This window comes from Sinocyclocheilus rhinocerous, unplaced genomic scaffold, assembly GCF_001515625.1.
Source record: "Sinocyclocheilus rhinocerous isolate Xijiao unplaced genomic scaffold, SAMN03320098_v1.1 scaffold1965, whole genome shotgun sequence".
NCBI lineage: Eukaryota > Metazoa > Chordata > Actinopteri > Cypriniformes > Cyprinidae > Sinocyclocheilus > Sinocyclocheilus rhinocerous.
In genome coordinates, this window is record NW_015625577.1 from 1297195 (window position 1) to 1320117 (window position 22923).

General features: G+C 36.5%; 1 protein-coding gene across 2 annotated transcripts in view; it reads left to right on the forward strand.

The window, feature by feature from the left end:
* stard13b (StAR related lipid transfer domain containing 13b) overlaps positions 1-22923 on the forward strand; it is an 84373-nt gene that overhangs the window by 14091 nt on the left and 47359 nt on the right. For both annotated transcript variants that reach the window (XM_016568350.1, XM_016568357.1), the window contains exons 3-5: positions 737-904; positions 2805-2942; positions 13637-13667. In XM_016568350.1, the coding sequence (XP_016423836.1) occupies positions 737-904; positions 2805-2942; positions 13637-13667 (337 nt within the window). The remainder of the gene's footprint in view (positions 1-736; positions 905-2804; positions 2943-13636; positions 13668-22923) is intronic.

Consider the following 22923-nt stretch of genomic DNA (forward strand, 5'->3'; position numbering starts at 1 on the left):
TCGTTCTGTCTGTCTGTCTGTCTGTCGTTCTATCGTTCTGTCTGTCGTTCTATCGTTCTGTCTGTCGTTCTATCTCTCATTCTTTCTATCATTCTTTTTATCATTCTGTCATTCTATCTTCTGTTCAGTTGTTCTATCTATTGTTCTAGCTATTGTTTCATATATAAATATATTCCTTGAAAATGTTTTAATAAGATTACGCTGATGTCTCAAACTGTGCAATGAACTGAAATGTCAAACTGAGATCTCAGTATGAACTCAAGCATTTCTCATCAGATTCTTCAGTCAGAATGATCTGGGCTGTTCTGTCCACTATAATTTTATAGATCTGTACTCCCACCAAATGCCTGCAGTTCTCTTATTTGTTTCCATTGTAATTCTCCTAAGGAATTTTAGGAGAATCATCAGAGACAAAGTTGATACTAAAATGAAACAACTGAAAATTCCATTAAGTCTAAGCAGTAACATTTTCCTCTGTGAACGTGTTGGCGTGATTCAGTGTTTTTATGCAGAGCGTAGTTTAGTGTGACTTTGAAAGCTTTGAGAAATAAGAAGACACCGCTCTGAAATCAGTGCTGGCTCATCAAGTTGGTTATTTTTGGCTCTGTACATCAAAAGAAAACAGACCCTTGACTGAATGGCCAAGTCTAATGTAATGAGTCTGTCTAATCAGTTTTATCCTCAGTGTTTGTTTGTCTGTGATATCCTACAGTATATCTCTTCTGTCTGCATGCAGGAGTCTCCTCAGGTCCTGTCTCCCTGGTCTGAATCTATGATCCAGCTAATGAAGAGATTAGATCAGCTCAATCTGGACATAGAAGAAGCTCTCAGCGCCGGCTCTTCCCCCTCCGACACACCCAACACTGCCCGGAGACACACCACTAATGATAGAGCATCCCTGCAGGTCACTCTTGCTTTGTTTCTCATTAAATATAAAGTACGCAGTTTGTTGATTAGTAATCATTTAATGGAAAATATGTTGCCTTAGCTTCTTTGAAATGTGAATAATCTTTTTAGCTTCTGGATTTGATCCAAATCACATCTGATCAATTGTCTATTCTATTCTATTCTATTCTATTCTATTCTATTCAGTTATCCAGAAAGCATGCATATTTCTATAGTTTTACTTTCAGTTTTTTTTTATATCTAATCAGAATATAGATATTCTGTATCTCATTATGTGCACATAAAAAAATTTATCATTATTTTATATTTATGTAAATGTAATATTTGAGTGAATATTTATTTACCTAATAATGATTCAAATCTAAATACTAGATTTTAATTTAAATTATTATATTATTATAATTATATATTAAAATAACTTATTTATTTACTTATATGAGTTATTTAGCACTCTCTATTATGGAAGCCATTTCCGCCACTGAATAAAAAATAAAAAAGGTAATTGCGACTTTTTGTCTCACAATTCTGACTTTTTTTTTTTCAGAATTGTGTGATATAAACTCGCAGATTTAAAAAGTCATAATTGTGAGATATAAACTCGCAATTCTGAGAAATAAAGTCAGAACTGCATGATATAAACTCACAATTCTGACTTTTTTTCTCAGAATTGTGAGTTTATATCACGCAATTCTGACTTTATAACTCGCAATTCTGACTGTATAACTCGCAATTGTGAGTTTATATCACGTAATTATGAGAAACAAAGTCAGAATTGTGAGTTTATATCTCGCAATTCTGGCTTTATATCTCGCAATTCTGACTGTATAACTAGCAATTTCGAGTTTATATCTCGCAATTCTGGCTTTATATCTCGCAATTCTGACTGTATAACTAGCAATTTCGAGTTTATATCTCGCAATTCTGGCTTTATATCTCGCAATTCTGACTGTATAACTAGCAATTTCGAGTTTATATCTCGCAATTCTGGCTTTATATCTCGCAATTCTGACTGTATAACTAGCAATTTCGAGTTTATATCTCACAGTTCTGTGAAAAAAAGTCAGAATTGTGAGATAAAAAGTCACAATAACCATTTTTTTTTTCTTTATTCATTGGCGGAAACGGGCTTCCATACTCTATTCTAATTCTATTCTTAAAAAAAAATAAAACTTGTCCCTTTTAGACTTGCACTTTATTCATTTACTAACTGCATGATTTTGATTGCTTCCATTGTCCTCATTTGTAAGTCGCTTTGGATAAAAGCGTGTGTGTGTGTGTATATACGTGTATATATAGTTGAGATTAGTTGACATTCATACTTTTGTGTCTAGATAACTGATAAGAATTCAGTATGAAGTTGCTTGATGTGCCAGTGCATGGCGTCTGTTTGTGACATGGGTTAGATAGAATGTGCTGCATGCTGGCAGAGACTAGACCACACTGGTGACACTGACACAGAGCTCCATTGTCTTGGGAGCTTGCCATGGGGAACTTTCAATGCTGTTTCAAAAAAACGTCATGCAAACTCGCGACATAACCACCCTATAGCAAGGGTTCACAGCAAGACACAAAAGTGCCTTTTGGTTCCTCAAGACAACGATGTCTTGTGTTGCAGTCTGTTGTTCTGTTTGTATCACTATGTCCATTCGTGATAGTTAGCGGAATGACATGATGGTTTCCGAGCCCTCACGACATCCTAGTTTTTAACAAGAGACTAGATTTACCGTTACATTTTTCCATTTTCAATAGTTTTTGTGCTCTTTAAAATGTTCTGTTGAGTTTGTGTGTCTCTGCTACCGACCGCTTCTCTTTTTTTCTCATAGTCATCTCCAGAGGTCATCCGTTCCAGACAAAGTGTGTCCCGTCCCACGCTAAAATCTCTTGTGCTGTCGTTGCAGAGCGGAGCTGCGGGGGTGAACCAGTCCCTCAACTGGAACAACATGGCCAGAAGAACCGACACGAGGGAATGGCACAGCCAAGAAAGACTTGCAGGAGCCACTTCCTCTCTGGGGAGATCACATGGTAAAAAGACAGAGGTGAGCGTTTGAACTTACTTAGTATGATTTGTGTTTGTGTTGGATTGAATTGTTTAGTTTGTGGTTAGTAGCTGTCAATTTTAAAATATATGATGTATATACAGTAATTAGTTATAGGGTTCTTGTATTTTTGGTATCTGGTTTAGTTTCAACTCTGAAGAGTTGATCAGATTGAAGACCATGTGATCAGTTGCTTAGCTTTGCTCTGTGAAGTGTTTCCTAATGAACACGCTGTGTGTCAGTGACCAGGGCACACGCTCATTCCGAGAAGTTTCTGGGGTTGAGGTTGATGTCCTGGGACTGCATTTCTAATGGCTTTTCTGCATTAGTGGGACTAAGTTAAATAGATTTTCCTTTGCTAATCCAAACAGGATTCCCCCTTAGTCTGGGGAATTGAATTAATGAATTCAAAGCGACAGGAAGTCTTTTAGTGGGCCATTTAAGGCCATCACATCTTGTTTGAATTCCAAACCAGTGTAGCTTAGCTTAACCAGTGGTTTTTAAACATCTAAAACAGGATTTATAATTAGGTTTTTAATAACTATTTCAATGTAAATGCACCATCCTTTTCCAAAATATAAGGAATTATTCAAACAGTTTGCAATATTTAATGTTAATGTTAAAATAAGTCTTTTGTACTTATCAAGGCTGCATTTATTTAACCAAAATTTCAGTAAAATTGTGAAATTTTATTGCTGTTTGTCACGTGATCCTTCAGAAATCAATCACACTTTTGACCGCAGTGTATATGCATAATTTAAAATTAACTTTGGTTTTGATTGGTCGAGACCTCATGTTTACTACATAAAAATTAAAGTATGCAGTTTTTCCAAGAGTAAGGGTTTAGTTTCTAGTTGTACGTAGCTTTTAAACATTTGGAGTTTGTTTGTAACCTGACAAGGCAACTTTGGAGAGAATGTGCGTGTCCTGCTGTTTAGAGGAAGTACAGAGAGACCTGACCACTGAGCGATTTACGAGTTCGGGGCTCGTGTGAAAGATACTGAAAGGAATGTTCTATCATTCTAGAAACAAATCCGACATGCAAAGGATGGAAAATAAGACTCTTCACGGACGATCGCCGCAGCTGATTTACAGCTGTCTTAGACCGGCTTCAGATCGACCTCAATTTATGGTGGACTTCGTGGACTTTTGTCTCAAGCCACCAAACTCTGAAAGCTCCATTGGCATTTTTCCAACTGTCTTCTAACAGTAACACAGTTTGTGATTCTCACCAAGCCTGTTATCCTCGTTCACCTCTTGTTGTCGTGAAGAAGGTGTTCTTGCGGTCACACACATCTGCTGGCTGGTCTTGAAGGTCTCATCTGATCTCAATTAAAAAGAGACAAACTGTGGAAAAAGAAGAGTTGTCTGCCTTTTAATTCATGATTTGGAACTTGAATTGTGAGGAAGAGGAATTTATATATATATATATGAATTTTATGAGTACAAATTTTGAGAATGAATGAATGAGGCATGAGTAAAAATTGAGTAAAAAATATGTAATTTAGATTTCAATATATTTCAATATTTTTTGTAATATATATTATACATGTATAATTTATTTTAGTTATATAATTGTTATATAACAAATTTAGATTATAAATGTTTGTGTATATAGGTATGTTATAGTTATAGATTTTTTTGTATACTATTTTATTTGCATATAAAATATAACATACAACATATATTGCATATTATTAGCTAATAATAATATCTAATAAATACTGTGTATTTATTTATTTATGCAAATTCTTCTTGACAGTTCTAATCAAATTACATCTTTTCTCAGTTACGTTTTTATTAAATAACAGTTTAGATTTGTTTTTATAAAAGTTTATGTATATGTATGTTATATATTATATCATTTTTGGCGTAATATATATGTAAATTCTTCTTCCTGACAATGCAAATTTAATTCCATCTTTTACAGTACTTAACATGTTAATTATATTTAACATAAAATTATGAATTTTAATTTTAATTTATATAATAGTTGATTATATGCAAATCAAATTAATGTGATGAATAATAATAATAGCAACAATAATAGCAATAGTACATTTTGCCATTTTTATTTGTTTTTAAAAATATGTCTATGTTTTTTTTATTACATTTTATTTTAGTTTTAATTATTTTAGAACGTCAAGTTAAACAAAATGAAACTGGGAAAAGATGCCTTGGCAAGTATATGAAAAAAAAAGTTTTTTTTATGTTATTTTGAAAGTATTTTAATGGCTTTTTCTGTTCTGGAAAGAGCGTACACTGTGTGTGTGTGTGTGTGTGTTTTGATTTTCTCTATTTTAATTTTATTTCAGTCTGCATCCTCGATTGATATTTGGTTCAAATTCAAAAGCTAGACATATCATCTACTTTGAAACTGTTCATGATTCAACATTGAATGAATGTTTATGTTGACACAGTGTTACGAGGAAGCTGTACGCCATAAATATGACTCACAAGGATCCAGGCCAAAGCAGCCCATCTATTTATTAGTGCTATAACATCAACCACTGTGAAAGAGGTTGTTTCAGTCAATCACGTCACTACTACACCGCACCATACAGTTGACGCCTTCATAAAATCTTTAAAGAAAACATACGGCTCAAAATGCTTGTTAACTTGGAACCAGCTTTTATGTAATATGTTGTAAGCCCCGGTTTTAATGTAGCTTCCATACTGTAAAGAACCCACTGTGGAAGCACCAAATGTGCTCTGTCTGTAACATTTTAAAGGGATAGTTCACCTAAAAAGGAAATTCTCTCATAATTTACTCACCCTCAAGTCGTTCCAAACCCTAGTGACTTTCTTGGCTCTGTGAATCACAAAGGAGATATTCTGAAAAATGTTTTTTTTTTTTTTGTCCATACAATGTAAGTCAGTGGGTTCCAAAGTTGTTTTCATTTTTAGATGAACTATCCCTTTAATTTGCTTAATTACATGTTGGTGGCTCGCTTAGAATTGATTAAGTGGTTGAATCATTGTGTGAACTCATAAATGCTTTGGCAAAACTCTTTCCCACTGCCTCTAACCTATTCCTCAACCTCAACCCATTGTTGCTAAAGCCTGGAGGTGCTGGTGAGCGATGGGAAGCTGAGTCTTCTCCATCCATCTGTGTGGAGGGTCCAAGCTGGCTCTCCAACTCCCTGCGGGGTCCTCGGTTGGGGCAGGAGAGGGGAGCTAAGCGGCTCAATAGGATGAAGATAGATTACGGGGCCAAGTGCAACTCAGGAGGCCAGGATTTGTTCTGCTCCAGCAGAGGTTAAGCCTCAGTTTGGGACGTTGGGTGAGGAGCGCCCCTGCAAAGTGTCAAAATACGGCTGGGTTGAGAGGTCAATGCTGTGTGCTTTTGCTCTTTTTCTTTTCCTCTCGATTTTGTGGGATACTTTCCTTGTGAATCGACATAATCTTAATCTTTTTTTTGTACTGTGAGAACTTTTTAATGTCTGACTTAAAGGGATATTTCACCTAAAAATGTATTATATTTGTTCTGTTGATGTTTAGCAGAATACACAGAATACTAGGAACAACATGAGGTTGAGTAAATTACTGAATTTAAATTTTTGGGTAATATATTCAACTAGATTTATTATACTACTAGAATGTTCTGTTTTAAATTCGGTGTATTGCATACATTATATTGACAGTATCGAGATTCTTTAGACCTCACATATGCTCATTGAAAACAATCGTAACATCCTTCTCAAAGATTCCCAAAACATTTGCTCATCGGGGTTTGTAAATATAGCAGTATGTATGCCGTCAGCGTGCAAGTTCACATTTCCTGTGACACAGGAGGCAGAAAAGAGAATGCTTTGTGTAAACACCAATTCAGTGAACTGCGATTCCCCTGAAAGTTTATCTGCCTGCTGTCATTCAGAGGTTACAGCTTCATTTGTTTAGTTATAAAATGTAATTTGACACTCATCTACCCATGATAAATATACTATGCTATAAATATACTGAACTTAAATATATCAGTTATCATCGTTAACTAAAATTAAAACTATATAACAAAAAAAAGAAATAAAATAAAATAGATGCTATCTGAAATAAAATAAAGTATTGAAAAGTAACCTGATTTTTTTCCCCAGGCAAAGGTAACTTTTTTTTATATGTATTTTAATTTAGTTTAACTTCTAAATGAATCTATCTATCTATCCATCTATGTGAATAAATAATATATTTTTTTATATTATAATTTTTAATATATTTTTTTATATTTACATATTAGATATTTATATCTATAACTTTTATATTTTTTTCAAATCAGTGAACTTTGAATGGTCATCAATGGAGTAAAATGCTTTTGGCCACAGATGGTGTAGTTACCACATCTACCAGGGGCTAACTGGGAAAACCTCGACCCCTTGGGCGGCACGATGCCCATCTTTTTGCACTTCCTGTTGGCCGGACTGTTATGTGTGGAACCTGTGCGTGAAATGCACACACATTTACCCACGTACGCAATGTACACAGTAATGCATGGACCTTTCACCACCACTAGCCTTGAGAGGCATTCTGGCAACGAGCCTAGAAGCAGAACAGCTCTCAAAGTGGGTTTTAACATATACAGCACTTTCAGAAGCTCCAACACTGACATGCTTATTCAACTTCCCTGTGTTTCTTTTAAAAGCAGGACTAATTTGGGAATAGGTTTGATCCTACGTTATCCTTCCCTTTTATGTCATCTTTCATTTCCTCAATTACTCAACCCTTCTTTTTTGTTTCCTTTTCAGAAAACAGGCACAGGCTTGTGCAAAAACATGATATATACCCTCCGTTTATACATTTACTACATGTACAGATTCCACATTGAGCATATGAGATACATCAGATAAGACTTGTCCGCAGCGTCACCCGTGACAGTGACCTATTCCTTCTTTTCTCCTTCATAACTGTGCATTTCACGAAGACTGTTTCTGTCATAACACAACCAAGACCCTGCGTCATGCTAGCTGCATTTCTTTGACGCTCTCTAGATGTTAACTTCAAAAAAATACCACCAACTCAGCCACCCACCTCAGTTTGGAAGATGGATGGTCCACGGCCTGATAGCCCAAACAGACCTTCCGTCGGAACGCATAAAACAACAGACCCAATTGGGGGGGAAAAAGCTGAATGTGGTGGAGAATGAGGGAACTAGATGGAACATATTCCAGTGGATTGAGCAAGGCTGAAGAAGGGAGCTAAATATAGAAAACTTGTCCTGCTGCAGGGGGTTTCATGGAATGCAAGATGGATGAGGTTTTGCTCTCGGGACCACATCTGGCCCGCTCGAGCCCTCTGGGGTCACTTTGAAGTGGATGCCTAAGGGATTTTTCTTGTACTTTACAGCACATACTTTCTCTCTTATCCCTCTATTTTTTATCTTTCGCTTTGTCTTATATTATCCATTATTTTACACCCCTAAATTCTTCTGACTTCATGTTTTTTTTCTCTGCCTTGTAAAAAGGATATTGTGAGTACATTGTAAAGTATTTTAGAATGCTTGGGAATGTGATTCTATTTACTTTATACAGATTCCTGGTCTTATTGTCGACGATTCATCTGTGCAAGTTATTTAGAAGAAAATTAAAGTTTTTGTCTTTCACTGCGTCCGAAATCAAATACTGTATAGTAGGTACTAAAGCTGCATGATTAATCGTTAAAAGATTGCAAGCTCGATTCAAATACCCACGCAACCTTATTTATAAATGACAACGACTCGTCTGTCTAGTAAACCTTTGATAGAGTCATACCGAAACATTCAAATATGTGTTCACACTGCTGCTTGTAGAGAGAGCAGTTATCATGTTTAGGTTTGAAACAGCTTCACAAACAGTCTTTTCAACTTGGCCTGTCTTAGCCTACAATCGTTCATATTATCACAGAAGTACTGGGGTAAAAGTTTATAGTTCAGATATAAACACTCATGTGTATGGTAGAGATCAAAATGGAGAAAATAATCTTTTGAAAGTAATTTTCGCTTCAAAATGGCGCTTCAAATAACGTATGTTGGTTACAATGTTGATTACATTGTTTCACCACTAGGTGGCGACAAGTGACTCTTAAAAATGTATTCGTCATTGAATCATTCATTCAAGAGACTCGTTCAAAAACGCTGATTCATTTCAGTAATGGAACTAGTGAAGTATTTATCATTCATTCAAACAATTAAAAAAAAAAATAATTCATTCAAATTAATTAAACATTTTTGAATAGAATGAGGTAATTAATATTTTGTCACAGCCTCTAGTAAATTACATGTTATTTTGCTTAGATTAGATACATGGGAAAATCATGATTCTCAATTTATTCAGAAGTGTGCAGCTCTACATTTGCTTTGAAACGTGCTTTGCATCCATTAAAAAATGTCTACGTATATAGTGTGAATGTATTTCGGATGTACTACATCTGCCATGTTGTCATTATCATGTGACCTTTGGCAGTTGTGTAGCTTCAATGCAATTCACAAATACTCTCTGTGGCATCATGGGATAGTAAAGTGTCCACCAGATGCACACTTAAGAATCTCAGCAGATGTAGTAGGTCATCCGGGTACTTTTCGCCTGCTGTTTTATGTATTCGGACGACTCGCATACAATTTTTTGCCTACTATTTCTTGCCGACTGCTCGATCTTGCAGGTTTGCATTGCACAACATCAGAAAGATCAGGCCCTTTCTAACGGAGCATGCTGCACAACTTCTTGTCCAGGCCCTTGTCATTTCTAGGCTGGACTACTGCAATGCTCTTCTGGCTGGACTTCCATCATGCACAATCAAACCTCTACAAATGATTCCTAATGCAGCAGCACGACTGGTCTTCAACGAGCCCAAAAGAGCCCATGTTACACTTCTCTTTTTATCTCCTTGCACTGGCTACCTGTTGAGGCTCGCATCAAGTTCAAGACACTGATGCTTGCATATAGAACAGCCACAGGCTCAGCACCCGCCTACTTCCACTCAGTACTACGAATCCACATCCCCTTCAGAAGTCTGAGATCCGCTAGTGAGTGACGCCTCGTGGTACCAAAACAGAGAGGCTCAAAATCACTTTCCAGAACATTCTCTTTCACCATTCCTGGCTGGTGGAATGATCTTCCCACCCCTATCAGGAATTCTGAATGCCTGACAATTTTCAAGCGACAGCTGAAAACTCATCTCTTTCGACGCTACTTGACTTCATCCTAAATTTAAAAAAAAAAATTATATTTATCTATTCCTTCCCTTTCTAGCTTGTACTTATTTGAACAATGCCTAAAACTCAGTATTACAAGCACTTCCTGTGTCTGTTTGTCTCTTTAAGAAGAATCACTTTATGTATTTCCCAATTGTGAGTCGCTTTGGATAAAAGCGTCTGCAAAATTACTAAATGTAAATGTACGATATAGTATGGAATTAGGCCTATTTTGTATGCATGGTTTGTAATTTTTATCTCTTCCTCTGAAATGCCTTTTCTTTTTGGTTGTTGGCACCGCTCAATTACTTGTTTAATGTGCCGTTTCTCTCTGAAATAACTGTTGGTAGTAAAATGGGTTGCACCATTGCATGTTGGCTTTAAAGGGATAGTTCACCCAAAATGAACATTTTATCAACATTTACTCACCCTCATGCTGTTCCAAACCTGTATGAGTTTCCTTCTTATGTTGAACATAAGATATTTTGAAGAATGCTGGTAATCAAACAGTTGATGGTCCCATTGACTTCCATAGTATTTCTTTCCCTACTATGGAAGTCAATGGGGACCAACAACTGTTTCGTTCTTCAAAATTCTTCAAAATATCTTCTTTTGTGTTCAACATAAGACAGAAACTTATACAGGTTTGGAACAACATGAGGCAATGAGGTAAATGTTGACAAAATTTTCACATTTGGGTGAACTATTCCTTTAAATGAGTCAGTTTAGGCCAGTCCAGTATCAGTTTCACATGGAACATGTGTGTAATATCAAACATGTATTCGAGTGCGATGAATATTATGATAGACGTTAGTCATGCATGCCAAATAAAACCGCTAAAAATGAATTGTAGGGGAATCCCAGACATACAAAAATATGTCTTGAACTTCAGGAGCTGTGTTATATAGCATGATCCAAAATCTCCAACAGCTCATAATTCAGATTCAGCCCAAATTATGTTTTTGTATCTTTATGCATTGCCTCTGGAAATGATGGCATCAGTTTTCCTTTTGCTGCGTTAGGATCTTGTATCTCGTTCTGAGCCAATGCAGTGTAACCTGCGCAGTTAGTTTTCCTCAGTTTCCCCTCAGGGATTATTATTTTTCATCTGTCTATCTATCCATTATTTCTGACTGAGAAATGAGTATACTTGTAATCCTGTCAGCCTTCATCATTCACACAGAGGAATCCTACAATTCCAAGAAAATGACACATATCCCAGGAAGGCGCTCATTATTATATAGACCACATGTGTCAAAACATCATCCCCCTTCTTTCATTGTTTTTTCAGTTTAACTTTTTTTTTCTTATTTTATATAGTGTTCTGTTAGCATTCGGTTTCTTTACTTGAAGATCTTGGATTTGATTTTGTCCTTCATTTTGCTGTCTGGTTGATTGACTGATGTGTGGATATTTCAGTTTTGTATCTTTTCGTCCCGATCTGTTTTTGTAAGGTGGCTCTTCCTAAAGCTAGTCATCATTCACTGACGCTTAATTGCATGTCATGTAACCGTCATTTGTGTCAGTGACAATTACCACTTTGAAACACAGCAGGACTTTACTCGTGCTCATCCTCTTTCTTCCTAGAATTCACAGTAATCCTTTGCAAACCTATTTTGAAAGGCGACATTCCAGTAAGCGGCACGCTAGTCTTGTCAAAAATAACATGTAATATACATACCAAGAAATGGTCTCCCTTTACAGTTTTTCACGCTCTGCTTAAGCTGTTTTATGAGGGTAACACCCTCAGTTGTACCTTGCATTTGAACACCATAACTCTTTGAGATGTGCGGTTAAAATTCAACCCCTCACTGCAAAATCTCACAGCCTATAAGCAACCATGACATCATCCATCATTTCCCCTCTTTCCGCTGTGTTTTTCAGACCCAGATCTGATTAAACGGAGGCAGAGGGCCTCAGTGTACATTTACAGCTGAGGGAATACTCGAACAATGATCAACAGGCACTTCAAACAGCTTTAGCAGTCTTAATGTGTTGAATTACACTAAAATTACTTGTGTTTTGTTGGCTGCTGTGATTCAAGACAACACATCTGCTTCCTTTCCATGTAAAATGCCCCTAACCTTTTGAGACCCAACAAAACATCATTTTTTACATCATTGTTGTGTTTAGTAGACATCTGCTGATTCTGCTACTGAAATTAGCCATGCATCTGGGTCTGCTCACTCAGACAATGCGGGAAATAATTGAGCAATTTTGCATCAGTCTTAAAAGTTTGACAGTACCGGATTGAGTCACAGAGTCTTCTTTTTGTGCAAGGTTTTGTTTTCAACTTCATACATTTTGTGGAAACATTTTTATGTATCTTTAGTTTCTAACTATATACAATATAGTACAAATGTATAATGTGCAATTATAATAATTGAATTATTTCATAGTGTGATATTATGTATATTTTTTCATAGTATTGTAGATTATTAATATTTATGTTGATGTGTGTGTGTGTGTGTGTCTGTGTCATTTATATTTATAGTAATATAAATTAAATGGTTATTATGAATGTGTAACATGGGTTTCTATGGACAAAATGATTTATATAATAATAATAATAATAAATAATTTAATATTCATCAAATTCATTATTCATAATATAATTTCTATTTCATTTATATTATAAATAGAATAACAAAGATATTAACAAAACATTTAGCAATTTAGCTTGACAATTTTAATTATAAAAGGTATAATTAATTGTAGTTGTAGTTTTATTTATTGTATGTAGTTTTATTTTTAATTGTTTTTATATTTTTTTAATTAGGTTATTTTATGTCATATATTAATATTATTTTATTGGCCGCACCCCCAAACATTTGATATCACAGTAAAGTCCTCAAGACCTAAGACACTGAGTACTGTCTCAGAAATACACACACACACACACACACACATCATTTTACAGTCCTGTTCCGCATGTACATACTATGTACTTATTATATTAATTGCAATAACTGGGTAATAACTAGATAACTTTACCCATGTAGTTACCTTATATTACCCAGTACTTTCTTAGGTAAGTACACATAGGTGTACGTACTGTAAAATAAAGTGCAAACCAAATCATAAATTGCTTGGTTTTAGGAGGAAAAGTATTTGCATGTTTGTAAAATCAATGCATATGAGTGCATATCAATGCATATGAGAGTACCGTGATATCTTTCACAGGCCACATGATACCTGAGTGTAGTAGCAGAAAGGTGAAACTATAAAACAGGTCTCTTATGGATTACAGCTGGAATGTTGCACATGACCCTCTCTCTAAACAAGTAGCACATTCTCTCTTGGCTGGGCAAGAGCACTGTAAATCATAGTGACCCAGTCAAAGTACCGTTCAGCAGATCCGTGGGAGGAAATTCAATGGTCAGGTGTTGATTTTATTCACTGTGGGAGAGAAGCAATACATTAGGTCCTTTGTTTTGATGCTTCATGAGACCATTTTATGTGATATGGTTACAGTTATGAAAATATTAACTCAACCTTGATGTATGTTTTTTTAACAGATTTCATGTTTTGTTTTTAGATGTCGATCAAGAAGAGGCATGGAGATGCAGGTGAGTACACGTTTTCCTTTATATTTCAAATTGTGCTGGCAATAAGACATGTTTGGATGTAATAGGCACAGTAATGTGAATTTATCAGACTGGGTAAATGCGTTTGACATTGTTTGCTCGATGAGGTTTAAAAGAAGCTCTTTGAATGCAATTTCTGAATGTTATAGGCCTATATCAACTTCTAGATTAAGATATTATGTCCTACATCTTTGCTGTAATCAGTTGAGACATTCGCTAATTAGACCGGCTCATTGTGGAGCCGTGTAATACTTTAACAGGGTGTATCTGGTTTTCAGTGAGAGGTTGTCTGAATTGCTGCTTAATGTAATTAAATGACTAAAGTGTGCAATCGCGAGACAGCTCAAACATTCTAGTCCTGTGTGCTCAAATTGTACCCTGAGCTTGTCCCGAGATTTGCCCAGAGCGTGACTAATTCAAGGATGAAACTAGATTCTTGTTGTGTTATCCTGGACTGGAATGTGCTTTCCGTACATTTTGACTGATGTCGCAGTTTGAAATCTCACAATCTCACATTTCTAATATATTCTCAGGCAGTGTTTTGCTGTGTGAACTTACTAACTGTACTTTCAAGTTAAATACGTTTTTTTTTTTACAAACTTTAAACTAAGTGAAAATGAAAGTTTTTATGGACTGAATTTACAGGATAGTAGGAACAGCTATGTTGAGGAGAAATATGGGAAAAAACGAAGAAAGAAGGAAAGAAACAAACAAACAAAAGAGAAAGAAAGAGAAAGAGAGAAAGAAAGATGGAAGGATGGAAAAAAGGGATAAAAATAGGGATGGAAAGAAAGCAAGAGAAATATGGAAGTAAGCAAGAAAGGAAGGATGGATGGATGGAAAGAAAGGGATGGAAAAAGCAAGAGAAATAGGGAAGGATAGAAAGAAAGCAATGGGAAAAAAATGGAAAGAAATGGATGGGAAGAAGGAAAGAAATATGGAAGGAAGCAAAGAAAGAAATGCAGAAGGAAAGAAGGACGTGAAGAACAATGAAAGATAGAAAGACAAATGGAAATAAAGAAACATGTAAGGAGGGGAAGAAAGAAAGAAATGCGTAAGAAAAGAAAGAAAAAGAACAATGGGACAAAGGTAATACAAAGGTAGGATAAAAGAAGAAGAGAAGGAAGAAAGGAAAAAAGAAGAACAAAAGGAGGGTAAAAATATGTGAAAGAAAGAAAGAAAGAAATGTGTAAGAAAAAAGAAAAGAATAATGGGACAAAAGTAATACAAAGGAAGTATAAAAGAAGAAGAGAAGGACAGAAAAAAGAACAACAAAAGGAAGGTAAAAATATGTTAAGAATAGAAAGTATTAAAGATAGAAAGACAAAAGAAAGAAAGAAAGAGGATTTAGAAGAAAAAAGAAGATAACAATGAGACAAAGGTAATAAGATAGAAAAAGGAAGAACGGAAGGAAGTGGAACAGATGTCAAAAAAGAAAGAAATGAAGAATGGAAAAAGAAATATGGAAGCAATGGGAAAAAAGAAGAAAATATATAAACAATGAAACAAAAAGAAAAATGGAACAAAGAAAGGAAAGCAAGAAATACAGAAGAAAGGAAGGAATGCAAGACAGAAGTAAAGAAAAGCAGAAAGAAAGCGAGTTTATAATTTGGTTTCTCCACATGATAAAACATCTGTTACTCTTTCTTTTCTCAATCCATTCTCTTTTTTCTCTCTCTGGGTCTCGTTAAAGGGGTCATATGACGTTGCTAAAAAAGAACATTGTTTTGTGTATTTGGTGTAATGAAATGTGTTTATGCGGTTTAAGGTTCAAAAAACACATTATTTTCCACATACTGTACATTATTGTGCCCCTTACCATACTGTGTTTCCGTGTGTCCCGGCACGACGAGACAAAAACATTAAAACCCATTATAAACGAGGCATTTGTTGCATCCAGTGGGGACATAATTACGGATTATAATGACTTATACTGTCTTTTTACGCGTTGCGTTTCGTATCGAGCCACGTAAACATAAAACCATGTCTGCATTTGTGATCGGAGAAATGACAAACAACAAGCGCTACTCTACACTACTCAAAACTTGCGTTTGAATCATCAGTGGCAAATCCTTTAAATATGAAAACGTACTTACAGGCTGTGAGTCAGCATTATTTGTCAGAACACCGGCATTGTAGGCTACTCTCCCAGGAAACAGTCCTCGTCCTCCGTAGATTGCACAGATTGCACACATCTGAATATTTGGTTTGAACTGGAACAGTGTTGTAAATACAACTTAACTACTGATGTCTAGTTGTGTCCTCTTTTGGAAGGTCAAACAAAGTAGTTTTCACAACGAAACACACAGCGTCTCCACGACATGGCGGCGGCGGCAACAATACTACAGCCAGAATAAAAGTTATGCCTACTTTCTTTGCGTTTACATTTGGGCGGCGTTATGCAAATCTTCCCACACAGTGACGTAGACGTGGGGGCGTGTTTAAATGAGGCGTTTTAGGAGGGCGTGGACGAGTCTTAACTTTTATTAAGAATATCTCTTTGGGTTTAAGACTTTAGTCTTTGCAACTTCAGGGATCTTATCTATGCACCAAGAGCTTGTAACACTCCAAAGAGTAAAGAAAACTTGAAATCGCATCATATGACCCCTTTAAAGGCTGGTACAGCATGAGTGACAGGTGACAGGTGACAGGTGCTCTTCTGTTCCTCTTAGTGTCTGGAGAATGTGGGGGACGTAGAGTAGACCCTCATTTATAGCCCTATTTCTGTGTCCTGGCTTGCTGTGGGACCCAGTTAAAATTAGGAGGGCGTACCATTGTTATGTTAGGCTGAGAAGAAATATATGATTTACCTTGATGTGCCTATAGGCAAAAAAAAGTAAATATTTAATAGATTTTTTTTTTCATTTTAATTAATTTAACTTTTTTAAATTTTTTTATTTTTATTTCATCTTTCAGCTTTTGTTGAAATGGATCTGTCCACTCTGGATGTCACCATCACTTTTATTTAATCTAACGACTAACCATGTGTCTTCAATTGGATAGCCATGCTATTAGTTATAACAATGAGGATGCTATAAAAGAAAAGCGCAGAGTTAAGGGCACATGTGGTGTAGTATTTCCCCCTCATATTTTACTGCAGGAGAGACGTAGAGACTGCATGATGTCACTCTGCTACAGAGCCAGATGGCCGACCAGCTCCATAATATACTACACACCTCGTTAGAGTGACAGTCTCCAGAAAGACTCTGTCCAGACCTCGCTTACAGCCACTGGAGCATTTAATGATGACTTCTAAAATTGAAACATGCTATTTCATTCAGATCACTGTAAATGCTGTTATTTAAAGCTCTGTGCTGTGCATTTGGATTAGGGTTAAAGATCATGAGCAATGAGCAGTAGGTTTTGGTGGCTATAAAAATCTGTTCAGTAAATGTTTGTAACCTTTAAGAGGAAAGCTAACCTGTCTTTCTTACCATTCGATTTGGTTGATACAATGCAAACAAAAATTGCATTAATAGCTTTAGATTAGCCACATAGATTTAGATGAGCCACACAGATATTGAGAGGCATTGGGACAAAGACAAAAAACAGAGGTTGCTAGGTCACTGTTTGGGTGTCCTGCTCACATGAAGCGGACCACCATGTGAGCCACCTGTTCCACTATTTTCAAGTTTATTAACTAGAAGCCAGGCTTATAATCTCTAGCTAGCATTTAGAAAAGCTTCAGTCATTTACTTACTACTTATATATACTTTAAAAATATTTTTAAAACAATATTTACTTTTTTTACTTACATATGAAGGTGTAGTGAAACAGTTTCCAAATACGTTTGGATCCAAGAATTACAACTTTGTGGGCACATAACGAAGTTCCTGTCTATAATGGTCACTCTGACCCACCCATCGGGCTGAAGTATCCCTGCACCTCGTAAAAGGCCATTAGCTCTGATGCAGACCAGCGCCAGACCCCTGTGAAGAACTCAAGAACTCTGTTCACTTTTTGGATTCCTTGACTATACATAAATTGCACATCCTCCCATGCACCAAGCCTTTTCTCTCTAAAAGGTTTGATAGCTATACACAAAGAAACAGTTTTTATCCATGTCTAGACATGGCAATTTCGATTGAGAGGCCAGTCTTATGACCAGATGTGAATTAATAATCCATGTCTTATGCTGTATGAGGATCACCAGAGATGACATGACTTATACAGCAGATTCCTCACTTCTCATGTTTAAGAAACAGCAACAGCCAGACATATGGAAAAATACTCAACCCCTCTGACCCGCTTCATTTTTTTTTTCAGATGTTTGTCTTTCCTCAGATATAAACAGATAGTTTGACCTCTTCTCCACATTGCTTGGAATTATGTTGTAGAAAAAAGCATACACTAATCCTTTAACCGTTTACTATGTGGAGTTAAATTCTGGAAAATTTCCCTTATGCAGTTTTTTTTGTTTGCAAAAAAACAAACACACTCTGGAATTATTTGTAAGGAGACTAGATTGTGTTCATGTTTTCTTGTGTGCGATGAAATGGCTTTAACACTTTGGAATTGGTTGTCCGTTTTTTTTCTGTCGTTCAGCGCTGTTTTAAGAAATGCATGGTCTTTTTGTTATGGTAAACATCACCTGGTCAGACCTCCCGTCTCACAAAGAGAGACATGACCGAGAGGCAGAGTAAAAGGCGACCCAGAACTGTCAGCTAGGGTCCACTGGTGCTGAAGCCAGAACCTGGACAGACAGTGCTGAACACGGAGTTCCCTCTCTCAGAGAATGTCGTTTTTCTGCTCTGACAGGGAAAACCCAAAGCCATTCAACAACTGAATGAAAACAAAGAGACTTAAGGGAGTTTGAAAGCATTAATTTTCTACTCAGGACACTCTGTTTTCACATCAGCGTTAGGAAGAAGATCTCCAAATGACCACACTGAAGATGTGTAGATTATCTATCTATCTATCTATCTATCTATCTATCTATATCATTCTGTCGTTCTATCGTTTTATTTGTTCAATCGTTTGTTCATGCATTCTTTCTTTCTTTCTTTCTTTCTTTATGTCTTTCTTTATGTCTGTCTATTGTTTGTTTTTGAAAGCAATTTGAAAAAGGAATATTTAGCAAAACTTCAATGGAAACAGTTTTTTTGCATTTACAGGTCATCTGGCGTACATAACTCACAAAATCATTCTTTAATGTATTATCAACCTTATTTTTCAATCCAGAAGTAAGCCATTTTCTGTAAATGTGCGAGACTTTTGGTTCATTAGCTGTTGTAGGGAAGTAACAAGAATAACAAAATGCAGTAAACGGTAAAACTGTTTGTACTACAAACCAGTGTGTTTTTAATTAAGATAATACATTAAAATAATATGGTAAGATACACCAGTATACAGTATCAATCAGCAAAACAAGCTGTTTTGTATAGCTAAAAATAGCTGGAAGCGGATGACACCGGAAGAAACACCTCATACATGGCCATTCTCAAGTATAAGGGACTTTCCTTGACATTAATGCTTGTATAACCCCTTATTTACACTGCACACGTCTTTGGCGCATTACAGCTCCAACACGCCTGCCGGAGCTGATCGTGGCCACTCTAGTTAATGCTTGTGTTTCAGAATTTTGCTGCTTTGCTAAAGATACACGCCTAAAGCCCCGTTCACACTACAAGCGACACGCAACAGCAAAGCGACACAATCCCATTCATTTCAATGGAGGGCTGGCGATTTCCGGCGACACGTGCGACAGCGGCCATTGGCGACCGGATGGGGCGTGTCCAGTGATGCGACAAAGTTCAGAATCCTTCAACTTTATGCAAATGAAGAGCGACTTTTGGGAGCGACAGCCAATAGGAAAGAAGACGGTAGAGCTCATGTGATCGTTCTCCTCTAGATCTCCCCGTAGATAAACATACGCAATGGAAGAAAGTAGGTTCTGTTTCTCATTCATTTTTGTTTGTATGTACGGATTTAATTTAGATTTAGATTATATTTAGTCTTTTGCCTCCAAAATGTTTGTACTTAGCGGCAAGAAACCTGATTCGCTGTCAAGGCAACCAGCATTGAGAACGCCCACTAGTAACCTCATCGCTAGCCCCTGCTAAAGTCGCTGCTAGTGTGAACGGGGCTTAAGCCTCCTTCGATTAAAAATAATGGCTAGTGCAGTTGCTGTGATGTACGTAAAACTACCAACATCCATCGGCATGATTTATCGCAAGAGGAAAAATTACATTTTATTCGCATAACATTGGTTAATGGAAATACCATCATTTAGCAATTTTTTTATCGACATCGCAAAAGTTTTGTGCAAATCTGTAAAGGAAACATGGCTACTCACTAATCATTGCGTAGATTATTCGTATTTATACACACAACTTCTCATGAAAACTTTCCGCCTAATTCACAATGTGCATTTGCACATGAATTTGTTTTTATCCTCGTCCCTAATGTTAGTGAATTTGGATTATTCTAAATAAGCGGCCACATGCACGAGGTTAGTCATTTGCATAAAACACGCCCAGACCATCTCCATATAAGGGCTTTACACACAACCTTTCCTTTACAGCCTTTAATTACTCTCGTCAAAGTCTAAATTCTCGTCTAAGTTTTCTTAAATTTAGAAAAACAAAACATGATTTGTTCGCGAATGTTCGTAAACTGGTTTCACGCACAAATTTGTGTGTATGCATGCTTAGTGAGTGAGACCCATTCTTTCTATTGTTTGTTCATCCATCCATATCGATCCATCCATCCATCCAGACTGAATTTGTCCTCAGTTGATTAGATAAAGCTGTAAAGCAATTTTGTCTCTTCAGATAAAACAAAAACCACTGCAGTTTAGAGCCAGATTTATGTTATATTAAACTGACTGCAAATCGGATTCTACTGAGAACAAAATGTCTCACAATAGGGGCCATTGCATTAAAGTAAATAGAAAGACTCCGTACAAAAATGATCAATTCAACCGTCACTGTAAGGAAATTATCAGTCGGCCTCTTTGGGTATGATGTATGCTTTGTTTATATGCCTCATTGATTTTGCGTTTCTGTTTTAGTTTTATCCTGCATCAATCACATCATAATGATCAATTTCATTTCCAACTTCATTGGTTATATTGACCCCGCAAAGCTAATTTAGCTAATGCAATTTGTATTGTCCGGATATGCCCAGGAGACTAAGTGCACATTAATCACCTGTAGCTCTCCTTCTGTCCCATAATTCTCAGCATTTCCATGCTACAATTTTCCTTTTTCTTATGCTTTTTCTTTTTCCTCTTTCTGCTTCATTTTCTTTCCTTTTTTATTTTCCCTTCTCCTTGTTCTTTGCCTTTCTGTTCCTTAGTTTCCCTTACTTTTTCCCATACTCTCCCTTTTCCACTTAATTTTCTTCCTTTTCCTTTTTCCTCTTCCTTTCTTGTTCCTTTTCAACTGTATTCTAAATCTGCCAGCAGTGATTACGTAAACCTCCTAGACCACCTGTATGTGTTCCTGATGATTCTCTCTAGCCAGCTGCTTTCTAGACTGGCTCTTTTTTTCTCATCCAGGGTAGCTGGCTCTTACTGGCCAGCGAGGGTGACCCCAACAGCTGCGGCTGCTCACCATGGAGTCCTGTCTGGCTGGCCTGTCTCAGTCTGTCTCTAAGGAGCCCTCTGTACTTGAGGCCCTTTCAAGACAGAATCCAGGAGAGCTATGCCTGATTTACTGTGAGATGAAAGGGAGTGAAGTCCTTGAAGGAAACTGGTTGGTCTTTTTACAAATGATATTATATCGTATGGTGTATATTTTCACACACCGCTTCCACTGTTGGAACCTATTGTGCTTGAAATTAGGGTGGAACTGTAAAAACAACTCAGCGCTAGAAGTTATTATTATGACCTTGGTTTCCACCACAACTTTCAAAATACTCGTGTCAAAAGAAATGAGTAGCTGGCTGCAATCACACATAGAAGCAAAACAAATAAATACTGTTAGATCATTATTTTCACTGTAAGATGGCTGAGATACCTTTGACAGTAATAGTTTTATAGATTGTTGTTTGAACTAGACTAATACTTCTTGGTGGCACACAGAGGTAATGTGGTTATTTAAGTGGCAGCCAGAAGGCTTAGCTTTTCTTCTCTGTTCACAGCGTTGAGCTTGCCTTATGGGAACAGACCTCTGGAAGCGCAGTTAAAGAGACAAGAGGGAACATACAGACTCGGTATCCTTCACAAATTGCAAAAAAAAAAAAAAAAAAAAAAAAAAATTTGTGTAATAGCATTTCAACTTCAGTAACCCAAAAATCTTCCATGACACCTCCATTTGGTCAGTATGACTGAAATGAGACAAACCTTCTCATTTTTCTGCAGAAAATCTGAGTGGATTTGAAGATGTGAAGATATTTTGGGTGGTTGCCATTGTGTCTCTAAGATCTTTTAGAAATCCTGGAAACATCAGGGCATTTTAAAAGTGTTGTTTCCCGGACTGGCAGTGGAAATAAAATTTAAAGAGGTTATGGAAAAGTGAATATCTTCTAAAAAGTGATTTTTTCCCCCTTCTAAAATAGCCTATGTCTTCAGCTAGGATTTAGACTTTTTAAGTGCGATTTCTGTAAAATAATAAAAAAAAATCTTTATGTAGGCATCAAGAAACTGGAAGGTCAGAAAGTGTGAACCCTGTAATCATGGCTGCGAACCCAGAATGGTTGTTAGCACATTGCTATTCTGTTGCTAAGTTGTTCTAGGTGGTTGCTAGGGTGTTCTGTGTGGTTGCATACTGGTCCATCACATCATATTGTGGTCTTTATAGTATATGACTTGTATCCTTCCTGTATTATTATCTGTAGCAATTATAAAGGGATAGTTCACCCAAAAATAAAAATTCTGTCATAACTTACCCTCATGTCGTTCCAAACCCATAAGACTTTGTTTCATTTTCAAAAGACAAATTAAGGTATTTAGAATGAAACCTGAGTCTAAATCAAATCTGTTCATCATATAAAGCAATTGTGACTCTTCAAAAGACTTGGATTAAACCGTTCAATTCATATGGATTAATTTTGCCTGTATGGCAGAAACCTCTCAGGTTTCTTTAAAAACATATTAATTTGTGTTTCGAAGAATATCCAAAATCTTATGGGTTTGTACGGTTGCCCAGTAGTGCACAACAGAGAGAAATTGCCACAACACAACGCATAGGACTAAGACTGATGATACACGGCCCACGGGGCAACTTTTTGAGCAATTTTGCAGGGCAACTTTTTTTGAACAATGTTGTTTGAGCACTTTACCACTGAGAATGGG